Genomic DNA, 18,037 nt, shown 5'->3' with positions numbered 1-18,037 from the left:
GTCCCCCCCCTCCCCGGCCCCCTCCTCCCGGCCCATGATGCCGCGCGGCGGCGGCGGCCCGCGCACAAGATGGCGGCGGAGCGGCAGGGCGGCCGCGGCGGGGCGGGAGGCGGCGCTGAGGAGAACAAGGAGAACGAGAGGCCGCCGGGGGGCCGGGCCGGCAGCCTCGGGGACAGCTTGGGGCTGGAGAGCATCCTGCGGGGAGAAGAAAGGGGATGGGGGTGACGGGGGGGAGGACGGGGGATGGGGGACGTGGCAGGCCCGGCCCCGTGAGGTGGAGGTTGGGGGGGTGGGGGGGAGGTGAGGGGAGGCCTGAGGGGAGCTGGGGAGGGGAAGGGAGGGGAAGGGAGGGCTGCGAGGAGCTGGAGGGGAAGAAGGGGTGGAGGGGATGGTGAGGAAGGGGTAAAAGGAACGGGAGGGAGAGGCTGGAGGGGAGGAGAGGCTGAGGGGAGCCGGGGGGAAAGGCTGAGGGAGCTGAGGGGGAGGCTGAGGGGAGCTGGAGGGAAGGAGTGAAGGGAGCTGGAAAGGAGGAAGGAGCGAAGGGAAGGGGTTGCTGCACAGCTGGGGCTGGCCCCGAAGCCCCCCCACCGGCCCTGGCAGGGTTTGGTGAGAGGAAGAGGGGCAGAAAGCTTCGCCTTCCTGAGCATTGTCCTGTGCTCCAGCTGTGGCTCTGTGCCTGCCTTTGCAGCCTCTTCCCAGCCACGTGGCAGCCGGCGAGGTAGAAGTCTGCGTGCTTTGGGAGGAGGCAGGTGGTAGGCTTTGGGGGTAATGTTAATCATTGAAGTGGGTGATAGTGGGTAAAATAAGTCTGGCAGGTGTGCTAGGTGGCAGACTGGCTTCTCCAGATTTAGCGCTTCCGAAGGCTGATGTGGCACATCAAGCTCTGGGCTTCCACGTGAGGCTGCACAGCTGTGCTAGGGCAGGGTTTTACCTGCTGGGGGAGAGGTTTCGCTTTGCATCCAAGCGAAACAAGGCTGCAGTTTGGAGCTTAGCATGTGGCAGGTGTCGCGAGGTTAGAAACTGGAGTAAGTGGCAGCTCTGGTAACTGCCCTGGTAGTGTTAGGAGTGATACCGAAGACAGCAAAAATGTGAATAAAATAGGGATATGACTTCAGCAAGTAACTGCACAGGCTGAAAATAACAAGGTAGGCAGCAGAGATGAGGAGTGTATGCCCTGAGCCACGTTCAGGCATTACAGTTTGCCTTGTTTCACTAACACAGCCTAATTAATGTAATAGTTATTGGTGTAGGTTCTCGATGCTTAAATTAAGGAGACTTTCTTTCAGGTGTAATTACAAGAAAACAGAGAGGCCTGCTCTTTAAACTTGAGAAGTTTGGTGGCCTCTTATTCTACAGCTGCACCAACAGTATTGGTTTGATGGGCTCATTGTACGGTCTGGTGTGGGTTGCTACTTTTGTTTGAAAGGCTTATTGATAACGCTTAAAAGAGAATGTCTTTGGTGTACATAAGTACTGCACGGAGATTTCTTGCTTATGATTGTGCTCGTCTTTCCCAAAATGAAAACTTTGCCACTTAAACTCAATGAATAACACTTGCCAAATTTATAGAATACAGCGTGATTGTGTGTGGTAGGGCAGGCAGTGAAGTACAAGATGCACAGAAATCAGTAAATGCACTAAAAATTGCACAGATTTGATGGAAGCCATGAAATAAATGTTGCTGTAGGAAATCACAGGCCAGCACTTTCTGTCATGGAGCGTCTGTTACGGTTACGTGCAGCCAAATTAGAAGTATGCTGGAGAACTTGAGTAGAAAATAACCCTCCCGAGTACTTCAGATAAGCTTGTTTTCATGAGATCCTAGTATCAGGAAGCAGTTTGTTCATGGAAGGCTGTGTGAGGAAGGCAGCAGGGATTCTGCTCGGCGTAGTACGACGCTTGCCTCCTCTTCTGAGAGCTGGGACGTGTACAGGCAGGAGGGCTGCTCGCTGCGCTCCGGTTGTGTCAGCGGAACTGTGTCACGGCGCTGGCTGTGGGGGTGGTGCTGATTTTAGCCCAGATACTTCTGCTGGTACGGCTTTTTATTCAGAAATGAGCTCTGCTGGCATTAGGGCTCGCTGCCTAAGAGAGGGGATGCTTGTGGTATGCTGTAGTCTTGTCTTTGACAGTCACAAAAGCTCTGAAATAAGCTATGGAGGTAGGATTTCTTTTAACCCCGTCAGTTCTTCCAGCTGTGGGTCTTTAGGAGGCTTTTGGGCACCCCTCACCAATGTCTCTTCAAGGAGTACTCGCTTAATGGGACCTGTAGAGTTCCCTTTGCTATTTTGGGGTAGGGTGATGAGCTGACAACACGCTGTACTGCCAGTCTGCCTTAACACAAATCCCAGTCCTTCAGATTGTGAAGGAATCGCAGCAGCAGCACGGTTTGCGTCATGGAGACTTCCAGAGGTACAGGTCAGTAAGCTGCAGGATGGCGTGGGGTTGGTCTCACACAGCTCGTGCCACTTGGCTTACCTGATTAATTAGCACAAGCACATTTAAAACGTAAACCCACTGTAGTAGTCATCAAAAACGATCTGCCAGGTAAATACCCCTTCACGGTTTGCTTCGTGTGAAATGATGTGCATGATTTTTTCCTCATTAAATGTAATGTGCTGTGACTGTTCCATTGAGGAGGACACAAACTGCCTCTTCTTTTTCTGTTGCCCCTTAAGAGCTTGTTAACACCTCACTGATGAGCACTGTGCTCTTCCAATCACTATATTCTTCCAAAGCTGAATTTTCAAGCAACGTACATAAAGCAATCAATAAGGAGAGCATTGTTTAGATTTTTCAAGATGAAGAATTACTCTGTGTCTTCTTCCCTCTCTTTTATTCTGTTTGTTAACTGCTGTTTTACAGCTAATTTCTGAAAAACCTCTCGCTGCACGTCATACAGGGAGCTCTTAGCTGTAGAAACATTGCCTGTCACAGCCCTGAGTGATGCTTTTTTTTCTTCCTGATTGGAGAGATCAGCAAACAGAAACAAAGCTGTCCTGTGCCCAAACTGACCGTCCTTTCCTTTTTTTTTTTTTTCCATAGGGGTTATTGCTCCCGTAGGCTACGGCGGCTCCGAAAAACTCTCAACTTCAAGATGGGAAACAGGCACAAGTTCACTGGGAAGAAGGTGACTGAAGAGATTCTCTCAGACAACAGGTACGGAATGGAACAGGATGGAATCGGGCGTGCTGTGCGTTAGGGAGTAGCTGTTCTCATTTCAGGCATTTATTTTCGTGTGGGTGAGGTAGAAAATTGTTCTGCGCAGTATCTGCAGACGTTGCTCTTCAGAAATGTGCGTTGTTGATGTTAATAAAAGATCAAAGTTCAGGCTGCTGTGCAGGGAGCAGAAACGCTGCTCAGATACTGCTTTATCTTGTGAATAAAGGGGAGAAGAAAAGAAGGAGCAGCGACAGCCAGTTCCTGTTCTCCCTTGTAGTCGTTGAAATGGGTTGGTTCCTTTCATAATCAGTAAAGATTATTTAGGTCTTAAAGAGGAAGCAGTTATTCAGAAGTGTTGCAAGGTGGCCACGTGCGTGTGCTGTAGCCAGCAAGGATGTGATTGGAGATAGAATCTCTTCCCTCTGAACAAAAACATTGGCTTGCCAGTTTTACATAGACTTCCAAAATCTGGCAGAATACTCGGCTGATGTGTGCAGAATAGCCAGGGTCTTGGGCTCATTTCCTAGCATTTAAAAAGACAGCAGACAATTTAAATGTTTCTTTTTTTTTCTCATAGGGGAAAGAAAACAAGATGCTGTCTTCACCTGTGTTAAGAAGCCAGATGCATTACAGCATCAATTGTGGGGAGCGTAGATGTGTTTACCCACATTGAACCAGTTTGAAAAGCAACTTAAAATCAGAGAGACTTTTTTTTTAATAGCTTTTTTGGTGCTATAGCATTATTACCAAATTCTCTTCCTTATTTGAGTAATTGCACTTCGATAAAGTGAAATAAAATCTAAGACTTAAGAGTAGCACAACTTCACGTTCTCTTAAAGTTAAGAAATAAAAGCATATACCTCTTAGTAACCAAGCTGAAGTTTCATCACCAAACTTCGCAGATTGCTCGACCAAGAACTGTTAGCACTTGCTTGAGCCACCACCACTTTGTCACTAATCTTCCTCTCCCCCGCAGGTATTTGCTGCTGATACTGATGGATGCGGAGAGAGCCTGGAGTTACGCCATGCAGCTCAAGCAGGAGGCGAACACGGAGCCTCGCAAACGGTTTCACTTGCTGTCCCGCCTGCGCAAGGCCGTGAAGCACGCCGAGGAGCTGGAGAGGCTGTGTGAAAGTAACCGAGTAGATGCCAAAACAAAGCTCGAGGCCCAGGTAACCTCTGATACTTCAGTCTTGCTTTACAGCAAAAGCTGAAGAAAACTTCAGGGTTTTAGGTGAAGGGATTATTCTGATCTAGCACTAGATGATCAAAACTTGCTTCTTTTTGAATTGGCTAATGGCTCTCTATCTAACTTGGATTCGCTGTTAATGCAGCTGCTAGGATTGCAAAAATAAGTGACACCAGCCAAGATGAGGATCAAGTTGTTTAAGTGTATCGAGTGTATCTTTAATTTAAAAAGCAGTACGTGTAACAGAAGTAAAAAGAATTGGGAAGAAGTAAGATGATGCAACACAGCCTAAGAAACTGTTCTTACCTTTAGAGTTGTTTAATATACTGAAGTAGCCATCTAGAACACAAGTCTTGTGGCTCTGGTTCCTGGAACACAGAAAGCAACTGTGTTGTGACACCACCAGACTGTGAATAAGGGCTGCAGTGGTACTCGGCTAAAATTGTCATTTTGTGGTTTAGTGTTGGGAAAAAAAATGTCTTGTGACATGAGTGGGCCGTTTCGACTGCATGACAAGCAAGAACTGTGTTTGCTTCCACGTCCTTAGAAATGTAGAAATGTCAGTTTAAAAAAAAGGAAAAGGTTTCTTAGGTAGTAACGTGTAATCCAAATGGATTGTTTTCTGTGGGAAGACCAAACAAGAAGGGCAAGGCATAATCACTTACTCTACACGTCACAGCAGCCTTCGTGCCAAAAGTTGTACAAACTGGGCTGTCAGTCTCGGGAAAATTAGCTTGATTATCCCTGTGTTGTCTGCAGGCCTACATGGCTTACCTCACGGGAATGCTTCGTTTTGAACACCAGGAGTGGAAGGCGGCAATGGAAGCTTTCAACAAATGCAAGTGAGTTTTCTCGCTTCTCCGAGTTTCCTCACTTCTCCTCACTTCTCACTTTGCTTCATTTAGTAAATGGTTTGGAGATCAGTCTATGTCGTGGTTTAACCCGACCGGCAGCTAAACACCACGCAGCCGTTCGCTCACCCTCCCCCCTCCCTCTCTGGGACGGGGGAGAGAAATGGAAAGTGAAGCCCGTGAGTTGAGATAAAGACAGTTTAATAAGACAGGAAAAAAAAAAATAACAAAATAATAATAACAATAATAATAATGATGATACAATGGTGATAATACGAAAGTAATAATAGTATGTACAAACAAGTGATGCACAATGCAATTGCTCACCACCCGCTGACCGATGCCCAGCCTAACCCCGAGCAGTCCGGCCCCCCTCCCCCCGGCTAGCCACCCCTATATATTGTTTAGCATGACGTCAGATGGTATGGAATACCCCTTTGGCTAGTTTGGGTCACCTGTCCTGGGTCTGTCCCCTCCCAGCTCTTACTGCACCCCCCAGCCTGCCCGTTGGCAGGACAGAGCAAAGGCTGAGATGTCCTTGGCTTAGTATAAGCACTGCTCTGCAACAATTAAAGCATCGGGGTGTTATCAGCACTCTTCTCATTCTAAGCCAAAACACAGCATTCCACCAGCTACTAGGAAGAAAATTAATTCTGTGCTAACTGAAACCAGGACAGTCTACTAGGTGTATGTGTGCACAACAGCTGTGAGTTGTTTAGCTAACTGCACTTAACTGAGAGGTACTGCTGAAGAAGTAGCATTCTCCAGATTATGGGCATAAACTCTTTAAAATAGCATCTCACAAAATACAGTGTTAATATATATTCTTTCCTGTAGGACCATATACGAGAAACTGGCCAACGCTTTCACAGAAGAGCAAGCTGTGCTGTATAATCAGCGCGTGGAAGAGATTTCTCCCAACATTCGTTACTGTGCCTATAATATTGGTAAGGAAAAGGGGGTGTGTAATGGCCAGCAAAAAGCAAGGCTTGCTCCTGAGAAATAAATGTTGACTCAGTGTTTAAATACTGATCTAAGTGACACAGGAGAGAGTCCTTGATGTTGTGGGTAAATACTGTGTTCTGTGTCAGTTTAGCTGTGGAGAAATATATTAATTTTGTAACACCGCATTTTTTTTTGTATAAAAAGACAAAATAATTGATTGCAGTTGTGTGTGAAGTCAGAATGAAATTGTGTATTTATCCTCTTCACCAACAAATGTCCACTATAAAATCTGTTGAATTTATAGTTTTCCTGTATTGAAGTGATTTCTGAATTCAGATGGAAATAGATTGATTTGTTAATTCCCTCAGGTGACCAGTCTGCTATGAATGAGTTGATGCAGATGAGACTGAGGTCTGGTGGCACTGAAGGTCTTCTTGCAGAAAAACTGGAGGTAACTTACCGAATGTTTTGACTTGAACCATGCAAATATCACGTTTTGAGCATAAATCTTGCTGTAGTACACCATTTCAGAAGCAGTGTGTATGAGAAGAGCTTAATTGAGCCCAAGCTCTATAGGAAGCCACACATTTAAAGAAAAGAAAAGAAACAAGACAAACAAATCTTTGATTTTAAAGTAATCAATTGTGGATTCTTTAAGGTTGGGATTGTAACTTCAGTCCATTCTTCACAGGCACTGATTACCCAAACTCGAGCAAAACAGGCAGCCACGATGAGTGAGGTGGAGTGGAGAGGAAGAACTGTGCCAGTGAAGATTGATAAAGTGAGGATCTTCTTGCTGGGGCTGGCTGACAACGAGGCTGCTATTGTTCAGGTAACTCAGAAGCCATCTCCGATGCCTGTTTTAATTGTCCTCTTTATTTCAGTGTGCAAGTTAAAGTTTGGTGCCTGGGCTAAAAGCTTTTAAATCCCTTCTCAAACTTGTGGTCAGAAAGCTAAAATTAAAAATGGGAGTATTGTAACGCGAAGCTTCAGTGGCAGCCGGGGCTAGCTCGTGTGGTGTCCTTGGTGGTGGTTTGGGAGAGCAGTTCTACGAAGCCAGCGAGTGTTACTGCTCTTCTGAATGCTTCATCCTGCCTGGAAGTGTTGTCCTTCAGTAGCAGAGCGATAGCCGTTACTGTTTGTAAATCACTTGGAAGTGAAGGTTACAGTTTAAAGAGTAACTACTTCTGAATTACTGTTCTACATTATCTTGATGAAATGCTCAAAGTTAAGAGCAACCAGAAGAAAAAAACCTGTAAGGATCACTCTTTTTCAGCAATGAAAAGCAGTTTTGCCAAGTGAAGCAGCTGCTCTGAGGCTTAGAATGTTTTCTTGTTGACATATGCAAATCTTCAAAAGTAAGAGAATTGCTAAATGTCAGGAGGTAAACTCAAATGTGCTAGTTCTGAAACACCTCCAGTGGCACACGCTGTGCATGCCTTTAGTGTTGCAGCCAAGAGTTCCCTTCAGGGATTTTTCCTTGCATACAGTGTCCAGGTGCTGTATTCTTCTGAATTCTGCATACAGCATCTTTTAAATGGTAGTAAAAGGATCTTCAGAAACAATTGTTGCCACTAAAGATGAGCTTTTTGCATCAACAAAGAACTGTTTAGCACTAGGAGAAAAATGAGGATAAATACCTTTTTAAGTGATAAAATGAAAATTCTACAAAGGTGTAAGGCAAGTGGGCAAAAGTATTAAGTTAGTATTAAGATAGTATTAAGAAGACAGCCTAATAGGGTAAATGAGGTATGGCTGGGTAGGAAACATTAGTGTTAACTACTCTTAGCAGAATATTATGAACAGCATGTTGCTGAGTTTTTATTTTATTTTTGTTTTGTTCATTTTTGGTTTTAGAAGGTAGTACATTGATATGGCCAGCAGGTGGAAGTGCAGTTCAGAGTTGAGTGTTCCCTCGTTCACTTTCTATCCTGCAAGGGTAGCAGATGGAGCTCTTCAGTCAAGTTACCCAATTTGTTCCCTAAAGCAGGGGCAGAACAGTGATCTGAAATGTCAAATCTTGCTTTGTGCTCCTTGGAACCTCTGACTAAACAGGAGCTGTGTGGTACCAGATCACAGCTAGTGGTGGTGAGAGCTGAGCACGCAGCAGCAGTGTTTACCCTCCTGGGGGGCTGAAACTTGGCTTTTTGCGAGCAGCTTTGCAGTTGGTGTCAGCTGTGATGGGCAGTCCGGCTTCAGCCTAAACACGTTGTGGTGATCCCTGGGATCTTTGGCACCTTTCAACTCGGTGAAGACTAGCAGAAACACTAACGTAACAGCAGTGACGAGCAGGGTTTGGTTAGAAACAAACACAAATGTGTGTTCTGAGTAAAGATAGAAATTCTCAGTACACTGCCTTGTTGCCTGCAATGTCTTAATGGTAACTGGAGAAACAAAACAAATAAGCCAAACTGAAATACGAATCCACGCTTTTGAAATATTTATGCCATCCCTTTTGTAGACTTGAATGCATTTCTTCAAGGGCTGCAGGACAAAGCAATAAAAGCGTGCTCCTAACTGCTGTTGCCTCAAGGATGCTGTGATCATCTTTAGTTACTAGGATTGTAGCAAGAATGGCTGGTAATAATTCAGAAATGATATATGAAGTTTTAAAATAAAGAAAAAATAGACATGAGCACTCCCAGACTTTCAAAACTGCGTTCTGTTGGACTGGTTCCCCTGATTCCTTTACTGTGCTGTTCTGTCAGAGCGCTTTAATCCCAAGCCACAGCACTGCCTCTCAGTTTTATGGCCTGGTATCTCACAAATCAGAACATAGGAGTATGTACACGCTCACGATCTGTTTAACCTTAGCTTCGAAAGGAAAGCCTTTGTTTCTTTGCGTGGCCCAGCCCTTTCCCTGTTTGTGCTTGACTGATGATTTAGCTCCGTCTGTTTTCATTTTTGTGCGCGCAGTGAAATGGCCGTGCTCCGCAGGGTGAGGTTGAGAATGCTGCCAGACTTGTCTCTGGTTTTTCTCAGTAGTTAGTCCCACCTTAAAAATTCTTGCCGCAGAAGAAAAAAAAAAAAGGAATCAAAAAAACACACGCCTTCATCTTAGGTCAAGATACCTGAGGCTTTGTGGGGGAGTAGACATAACATTCCTTCGTGGGTTTGCAAACCTGAAAAGAGGAAAGGCTTTGAATTGGTAGAGCTCAGCTTTTCACAGAAGTTGTAGCTCCTAAAAGAGGAGGCTGTAGAGCTCTGCTGAAGGTAATAAAAGCAATTATGTTTTAGACTATTTCTTGTTTATTCGGAAAAAATTCAAGTTTAAAAAAAAAAATCAGCAAATGTTCATCTTAGGCTGTTCTGTGACATGGAACTGATATACCAGTGCTGACGTGCTTTGCTTTTACCAGATTAACCTCTCCTTTGATTGTTAAGGTTGGGACTTAGTTTCTGGGCAGTTTGCTCATACTGAATCAGTAAGAGTGATTTTGGGTGTATTGTTTAATTGGGTACCTGGTATGCAAGTCCATTACGCGAAGATCAGGCTTCAACTTGTTTTTGCTTTCCAAAGGTGTTTTACAATTTGGTTTTGGGGTGGAAAGACAAAAACTGCTTCACATTTTGACCAAACTTGTGGTGACAGCAGAAAGCTACTCAATTACTCCCGCTGCTGAGATACAGAATAATATTAAAAAAAAAATGCTTCAAACAAACTAATTATTGTCACTGAGAGCATTGCTGGAGTGGGAGTGTAGAAAAGATAGTCATCTACATGTGCTTACCACAAGAGAAAAGCTAAATCAGCATAACAAGAGCAGTCTGCATTGGTAGTTTGCCAGTTTGGTAATGCTCAGCTCTTCTTATGTTGCTGGGCATTTCCCACAGCGCAGTCCAGCCCCAGCGGTTCTCAGAGCAGTGCAGGCCCCATCCTGAACAGCAGGGATGTTGCTGGGATGGCAGGAGCTGCAGGGATGAGGTGATCAGAGCTGCTTGTGCTGGTCCTCCAGTGCTGTAAAATATTGACCACATTCCCTGCACTTTTTTTTGGTCCCAATTTCTGTCAGTTTGCCCCCTGAACTATTTTGCAGACAGGTACAGATCAGAGTTCTAGCTACTCACGGATGCTCAAGTCATAATTTGGGAGAAACTTGGTGTAATCTCCTTGGACTCTTGCGTTATGGGATACAAAATCTAAAATGTCTAACAGAAGTCTAAATTTTGCTTTGCTCTTAGGCAGAAAATGAGGAGACAAAGGAACGTTTGTTTGAATCTCTACTCAGTGAGTGTAGAGATGCCATTCAAGCTGTTCGGGAAGATCTGAAACCAGACCAGGTAAGCACCAAACATCAGTATTTCCACAAGGTAGTGTTTTTTTGGGGGACTTTCTGATACTGTCTAACTTGCTTAATGGCAAAAGTGACTTTTTGGATTTCTTTGATGAAATGCTGCAAACTAGTTTACCGCCTTTGATTTGATTCTCTTCAGAGTTGGTGAGGGTGAACAATAGTGTAGAAGCCCTCATTCATTGCCCAAAAGTTAATTATAACTTCCCTGTTTTACCTAAACTGTGAGTTGTTTCTGGTGTTTTCTTCTGCCAGAAGCCTCTTTAAGTGAATCATAGAGTATTTTGTCCCCATTTTCCACAGAAGCAGCGGGAACACTCTCTGGAAGGTGATTCCGGGAAGGTGTCCAACATCCAGTACTTACACAGGTAATAGGCAAACATTGCGGCCTCTGCTAGTGTGAAGAAGTCATGCTCTTATGTCAAGGCTTTTTTTGTCTCGGAGCTCTCAGATCTCAAAGGGTGACTGTATGGATAAGGGGCTGATTCATGTGGCTTTCAAAGTACTTTACTTAAGACTTTCATGTTGACCTCTCAGTTTTTTTTTTTTCCCCTGCTGGTAATAGCTTGGACTTGGGGGAGGACTTGTTGCTTTTTCTCTCCGGAACTGAGTAATGTCTGAGTCGTTCTGACAGTCTGCTAATGGTGTATCTTTTCAGTTATTTGACTTACATCAAGTTGTCGACAGCCATCAAGCGCAACGAGAGCATGGCAAAGTCTCTGCAGAAGGCACTGCTGCAGCAGCAGCGATCAGAAGAGGATGGCAAGCGCACCGCGCGGCCTCAGGACCTGATCCGTCTGTATGATATCATTTTGCAGGTAATGCTAGGGAAAGCGGACCTAATTCATTTTACTGACTGGTGAACATTGTTAGAAAGAAAAAAACACAACACTGTATAAAATGGAGAAGTGCAAATGAACTGCCCATGAAATCTGAAGAGCAGCTTGGTACATCCAGTAACCTTGTTGGAGATGTTCAGCATCTGCATGGAATATGAAAAAAACCACTGCCTTTAGCTGTGAGCAGAAAACACTGCTAGAACGGGTTTGCTTGTTTTTACACTCCAATGCAGTTTTCCAGTAGTTTTTCAGACTATTTTATACAGCACCCGAGCAGCTGCCTTATTTTCTGCTGGCTAGAGAAAGTAGCAGCTGAAAAAACACCCTGTACTTGTGCTTCATAAGCAGTTTCTCAATTTCTCACATAAATTTTCAATTAACTGTGGGAGCCTGTGGCTGGAGCAGTTATGAATGGGAAAAGTAATGTCTTACGAAAGCATTACTCCCTGTGAAATTTGAGGAGTCTTTGCCCTAATTCCTGTTTGTGTCAGGAAATCTGTCCTGAGGGTGAACTTGCACAAGTTTCAGTGACTGTCCTTCACAAGGTTAGCGCATACTGATAATTAGAAAACTGGGAGCTATTTCCATGGGAGTGTAGTGTTACCTATTAGAAGGGGCAGCTTTTTGGATTCCAGAGGAAAATAGCACTTGCCTGAATTTGTTACTCTGACTCTTTTGCGCAGAACCTTGTGGAGCTGACGCAGCTTCCTGGCCTAGAAGAGGACAAGAACTTCCAAAAAGAGATTGGATTGAAGACGCTTGTGTACAAAGCTTACAGGTGACTGAGAAACAGCCAGATGTTCTTTAGCAGGCTTTGCATCTTCAAGGGTTATTGTCCCAAAGCTCTGAGCACTGTGTTGGAGTTTGACACAGTTTCCTCTGCCCTTTTGTAGAGTGCAGAGCGGATGCTAAGAGGAATTTGGTCAGACCTTCTTAATAATATCTCCTGTTATTAGTGATTTGAGCTGTAAAAGCCATGGATTACAAATATGGCCATATCAGGGATCCCCTGTTTACTGTTGCAGGTGTTTCTTCATTGCACAGTCCTATGTCCTGGTAAAGAAGTGGAGTGAAGCTCTTGTTTTGTATGAAAGAGTGCTGAAATATGCTGGTGAAGTTCAGTCGGGAGCTGGAGCTTTTACAAACAGCTTGAAGGTAGGAACCCAATCCTGTGTGCAGAGAGAGGCTGAAGTTAACAAAAAAGCCCTTGCCCAGTATTTATTGTCCATTAGACACCGGGCCATTAAAATTCAAGGCTGGTCTTGAAGCATTAAGAAAAATACTTCTTGACGTGTTATACTAGAGACTGTCTGATGATGTGGAAATGTTTCAGCTGGCTGCCTGCTTTGGAGGTGAGGTGGCCTTGCTGCAAGATCTCCATACCACTTTTCCTTGTTTTCTCACTTCTCTGTTTTCTCTCATACGACTACTTTAGTGCCTGAAGGACTGTGCTGTAGCTTGTCCTCTCCTGGGAAGGCTTTTCAGCACTAGGACTTAATTTTTAGTTCTTTGTCAGATTTTACTTTTGCTCTAACTCTTAAACTCTGCCATGTTTCAGGCTCTCATACATTTTTCTTTAATGCCCTAGGAGTTGCCTGATGTTCAGGATCTGATCACTCAAGTCAATGCAGAGAAATACTCCTTGCAAGCAGCAGCTATATTAGGTGAGCTCTACAATTAAACCGGAGTTCTAACTTTTCTTAAGTAATGCACTGCAGCTATTTAATTTATTTCTGAATTTCCAGATGTTTTTCCACATCAACTCTGACTTATGGAGGCTCTTAAACTTTTTCTTCTCCGTTTTAGCTTTTTCTAGCTATGTGTAATGCAGCTAGGCAGCTATTGGCCAGATACTTGGCATTGTGCTCCCTGCCTGTAGTTGCAAAAATGTTTTCTAAGGACGTGCACCTATTTTGGGAACTTGCACAGAACATTTTTAGTGTTTAATTTTCCTCCTGCAAACAAGTTGAATTCAGTGTGTACCACTTCTTTGGTAATAGCACTAGCTCCTAGTGGCCTCACTCGATTTATATTTGCCTACCTGAACCCCTGAAAAAGGGAAGAGAGGTGTTGTTCTGATCATTGGCGGTGCTGACCAGGTTAGGGGAGCTTTAGGGAATTGGTTGAACTTTGTGATTTCTTGGGCTGCTGGTTTTGCTGTGCTTGCTGCTGGAAACCCAAGATATCTAATGGATTGCCGTGATGTTGTTTTAACAGACACCACTTGGGTCTTCTCATCATCTTTGTTCTTAAAGTTTGTGCTGCTTTCAGCAGCTTCTCACAGCCCTGTGTTGGAGAAGCTCTCCATCACTGAAAAGCTGTAACTCGATGTATGTGATTCTCTTTGGCTAGAAAATGAGCTGCTTCTACTGAAAATATTCTTACAAATCCCAGAAACTTGCTTTCATAGCTCAGCTTAGGGGGTAGCCGATTCCTGAGACACTTGTGGCATACACCAAGATCTAGTCTGTTTTTCTTACCACTTTTTCTTTAATTTTGCAGATGCAAATGATAATCATGAGACTGAGTCTCCATCTCAGGTCAAGGATGGCAAGGTAAGAGCTAAGAGCTTGGTTGTAGTGTAGAAGTGTTCTCAATGAATACTGCTTTTAACCTGTTACGTGAGTGTCTCTTTCAACTTGAGAAATATCAGGTTAATTGGAATTTTTGTCATGACTCGCGTATTTGAGAGATTTTAGGAGGATTTATTCCTTCTGTGAGTCCTGAAAGTTGCTGGCAGGGCGGAGTTCCTTTGATAGGAACTAGGATGCTGTTTGCAGCTTCTAGTGTGGCATTTATTTCTTTTTTAAGCTTTCTTCCTGCATTTGGGAAGATCTGTGGACCCTGCAGTAAAGCTTTGACAGGAGATCAATCCATTTTCATGGGACAAAGATACCACACATGGGATTTCCATCTTCTGTCAGCGCAGTTCTGCTAGTTCTTCTTTGCTTGTTTGGTTTGTCAGCTGTGTTTTGACGCGTGTATAACTTTTGTTTCTGCATGGGTCTCTTTCAGCCCCTCTCGGAACGGTTTGAGACTTTCTGTCTGGATCCTTCTCTTGTCAGCAAGCAAGTCAGCCTCGTGCACTTCCCGCCGGGCTTCCAGCCCATTCCATGCAAACCCTTGTTCTTTGACCTGGCCCTTAACCATGTCGCTTTCCCACCTCTGGAAGACAAGGTGGAGCAAAAGGCCAAGAGTGGCCTCACGGGATATATCAAGGGCATCTTTGGATTCAAAAGTTAACCAGGACCCCTCTGAGGAACAGAGGTTTTATCCTGTATTGAAGGAAAAGCTCCAAGAGGTTCTAGGACATAAATATCTGCAACCGAAACCGACAGAGGGAGGTTTTACCATCTTCTTCCCTATTTTCTGTGTGTATGTCTGTGCACTTACATTCTCGCCCGGTGTATTAAAGACAAGCAATTTCTTCAGAAACACGTACTCTATAAATAGCTGAACATAATTTGGAGCACAGAGAAATTCCATTCCGCTTGGAGAAGTTTGGAGCGTGCTTTGTGACCAGTGGCCTCTTCGGGGCTGGTACACATTTACTTACCACGGACCAGGGCATAGACGTAACTTGATTCCTCCCCTGCCCCATTATTTGACGCTAATTTGGTATTTTGTTTCAGAAATTTGGGTATGATGGGGAAACAGGCAAAATTAGATGCAGAACTGAAACAGCGAGGTGAGGGTGCCCACGCAAAGGGTATGAAACAATAGCCGGGGGGCTGCTCCTTGCCTTTCAGCTCCCAGTCCCTGCTGAGAAGCATACGTAGTCACGTAAAGAGAAGTCTCTTTATTTTTTAAAGAAACTGACATTCAGAAATGACAAAACGGAGCCTCTTTCCTTATCAATAAGGATGGCAAATCCCTTACCAAATGCTGATGGTTACCCCAGGCGTGTTGGAGTATAACCTGAGTTTGTACTCTGGGCTGATGGGATCCTTCTTCATCGATACGTGTTTTGGTAAATACGTAGTGCAGCATAGAACATAATCCTACAAGGCTTTTCCTGGGAACCTAGCTTCGTGGGTGGCTTCTTGATCTTCTGGGAAGTTGGGGCTGTCACTGTTGATTTTGTCTCTGATCTAAATCTTGTCTTAAAGAAAAAAAAAAAAAAAAAAGATAATTTTTTTCTGGAGTTCATTGCTTTTTTCTCATCCTATCCTTTCCTATCCAGGTTAGTGGATAAACCTGACATGAGAAATAAGCAACAGGGCACCAGTAGAGATGTTTCCCTGTCGTGCCAGGCACATTTTTGTAAAGCACCCACGTGAGGTGGTGACAGGCACTTAAGAAAGGCAGGTAATTCCGTAATCGTGTTCATGAAGGAGGGGAAATAAAAACAGCACATGGGCAGAACTGTTCCTAATAAAGCGTTTGGAAGTTTCCACTGCTTCGTACTCAGTCTGTTGCTGGAAGCTGACGCAGAGTCCTGCCTGCCTTACCTCTTCTGCGCTGGTTGTCCTGACCCTGTGTTTCTTCTCCATTTTTAGGCATTGGAGTTAATGGGGTGGGAACAGGAACAGGTTTAAGTGATTCGACTGATGTGGGGATTTTCCATGCAAGGTGCATGTCGGGAGAATGGGGGGGAAGTAACGATTCCCATCATTTTAGGATGAATGTTTGCTGCTTTGTTCCAAGTTGATCTGATTTGGGAGTTCTCAAAGCACAAAGCAACTTTCAAGAGGAGCAGGAGGAACTTAGTGTTGAACTTTGGCAAGGTGGAAATGATCTGGGAAGTGCTGGTATTGCAGCTGCCCATTTACCTCTGGCTGCCAGGGGATTTTACGAGAGGGGAATTGTGGAACGGGAACAAACATTGAGGTCTCTTCATTGGGTGATAATTTCTAGAAAACTCGGTCTTGGGTGACAGGTTCCTCTTCCCCATGACACCATTTTCCTGATGTACAGGGAAAGATTGTGCAATAACTGTCCTGACATCGGGTGGTTGATAGCTCTGCGGTACCTCTCTAGGTACTTCCAGAGCTGCTCTCTCCTTTTCAGCTTTTCTATCAAGTCAGTTGGAGAAGTGTTACCCTCTTTGGTTTGCACCATCTGTGTGGTGCCTGGATGGATTCCAGTGGAGCTTGTATTGCAACAGCTTCCTAACGTGTTACTGTTACAGACAGCTGAGAGGAATTGGCCTCTGTGTTAAACATCTTTTGAAAGATAACTGAGTCGTTGGACGCTGATAAGGAGTCTGAAAACAATAAAGTCTTATTCCTGTCCTCTGAGGCGTGCAGTTTATGGTGAGTGTTGGGAACACCGAGCACTCTTTGCCTCCCCAGCACTCAGAGGCTCGAGGCCGTACCCTCATCTGGGGCTACTTAGCCTTGGAGAGTGGCCACTTAGGTTGGGAGGAGGATTTCTGCATGAAGGCTCGGATGAGCTACCTCTGGGAATGACAGGTGGAGTTTTTTGTGTTTTAACATGTCTTCGTGTGGGGCACTCGGAAAACACCTGAAAATGGGGCAGGGAGGAAGGTAGAAAAGCATTTAAGTCAGCTGTATGATGAAAACCAGATTTGTGATGTTTTTTGAGACTCAAACCTGGGATGGCAAAAGCAAGGCACAGGCAGCAGCGGTTGTAAGGGAGCAGCGTGGGCAGATCTGAAGTGTGTGGTGTAAAATCCAGACCAGGCTGATTCCCCTGGAGCTGGTGAGCACGTGGCTGTGCCACCAGCTGCCAGACCTCCAAACCGAAGCAGCCGGAGCGAGGTGCAGAACACCAGGCTGATGCCTAGAAAGGCTCTGCCTCGCTGCGCTGTCCTCTTATTAGGCCCCAGTGTTTGCTTTATGGTGTTTGCTCTCTTTCCATGAATTACTTGGCAGGGAGTCCCCAGCACTGCCCCCAGACAGGGAGCTCCAGCGGAGTGGTCAGGATGATTGCCTTCAGCCAGCTCTTCACGCGGAGCGCAGCACCTTTGGTCTTCGTGCTGGAATTTTAATTACAGGCTGAGCAAGCCCTGCCGAGTGTCGTGGCATCAATCAAAGGAAGAGAGGTACATGATGGCCCTCGGCCCCAACGCCAGTGTCTTACACCGTGATCACGTTTGTTCCTCCACTCCTGGAGGTCTGGGGATGGTGGGAAGGTATCGAGAGACCCCTGCACACCCCAGTGTTTGTAGGAAATGAGCGGCGGGGGGCAGAACCGGCAGGTAAAAGAGCCGAGGTGGTGTGGGGTAGGAGCACGCCGGCCTGGGAGCTCCTAAATCACAGTCTCCACCTCCTGTAAAATGAAGAATTTGGGGCTGTTTTAAACCAAAGGTTTGTGTTACTAGAAAAAACAATCCAAAATGCTTCGGTGAGCAGTGGCAGTGAGTTCTCGGGGGCCTTTATGGCTGTTCTGGTGAGATGGTTAAAAGTTCAGCTGGCAGCTCGTTTCGCCTGCACCTGGCCACAAAGGGCTGCAGCCCCTGGAATTTAGGCAGGGGAGGTTTTAGGCAGGGGAAGTCCTCCAGCCACAGCAGGAGCGGGGAGAGCTGGTTCTTGGGAGAAGATGCATCCTCTGGGAGATGTCCGTGCTGCTGAGTCGCTCTTGTCAGGTTCCCCCTTTGAGCTATGAACACAAACGCCTGGTGCTCTTCATCTCAGGGTGTAAATTGGGAGTTTTTTCCCTTAAAGGAGAGATTTGATGCGATCTGGAGGCTTTTTGCCTGTATTGCTGTTTTCAGGCATACTAGAACAGATGAAGGCAGGCTTTTTTTCCAAAGAACCAAAGGGGGAGAGCCTTTTCTGACCAGGGCGGGGAAAAACG

The 18,037-nt window shown here is 45.2% G+C and overlaps 1 protein-coding gene across 1 annotated transcript; it reads left to right on the top strand.

Annotated features, from left to right (window-relative positions):
* The first annotated feature begins 41 nt into the window (after window positions 1-41).
* Window positions 42-15,671, top strand: SRP68 (signal recognition particle 68). The gene is made up of 16 exons (XM_084492154.1): window positions 42-190; window positions 2,349-2,415; window positions 3,043-3,156; window positions 4,136-4,331; window positions 5,108-5,190; window positions 6,037-6,146; window positions 6,513-6,595; window positions 6,836-6,976; window positions 10,327-10,425; window positions 10,740-10,804; window positions 11,095-11,254; window positions 11,959-12,053; window positions 12,301-12,430; window positions 12,864-12,939; window positions 13,778-13,830; window positions 14,291-15,671. Exons 1-16 carry the CDS (start codon window positions 70-72, stop codon window positions 14,516-14,518), a joined length of 1,821 nt encoding a protein of 606 aa, XP_084348280.1. The 5' UTR covers window positions 42-69; the 3' UTR covers window positions 14,519-15,671.
* The last annotated feature ends 2,366 nt before the right edge of the window (window positions 15,672-18,037 follow it).

This window comes from Aythya ferina, assembly GCF_964211825.1.
Source record: "Aythya ferina genome assembly, chromosome: 18".
Classification (NCBI taxonomy): Eukaryota; Metazoa; Chordata; class Aves; order Anseriformes; family Anatidae; genus Aythya; species Aythya ferina.
The sequence above is the reverse complement of the archived record's forward strand: the minus strand, read 5'-3'. Positions and strand labels throughout refer to the sequence as shown.

Coding starts and splice junctions, on each gene's coding strand:
- SRP68 (XM_084492154.1), top strand. CDS start 70: ATGGCGGCGGAGCGGCAGGGCGGCCGCGGCGGGGCGGGAGGCGGCGCT. Junction 11,255..11,958: donor TGTATGATATCATTTTGCAG/GTAATGCTAGGG, acceptor TCTTTTGCGCAG/AACCTTGTGGAGCTGACGCA. Junction 12,054..12,300: donor CTTGTGTACAAAGCTTACAG/GTGACTGAGAAA, acceptor TTACTGTTGCAG/GTGTTTCTTCATTGCACAGT.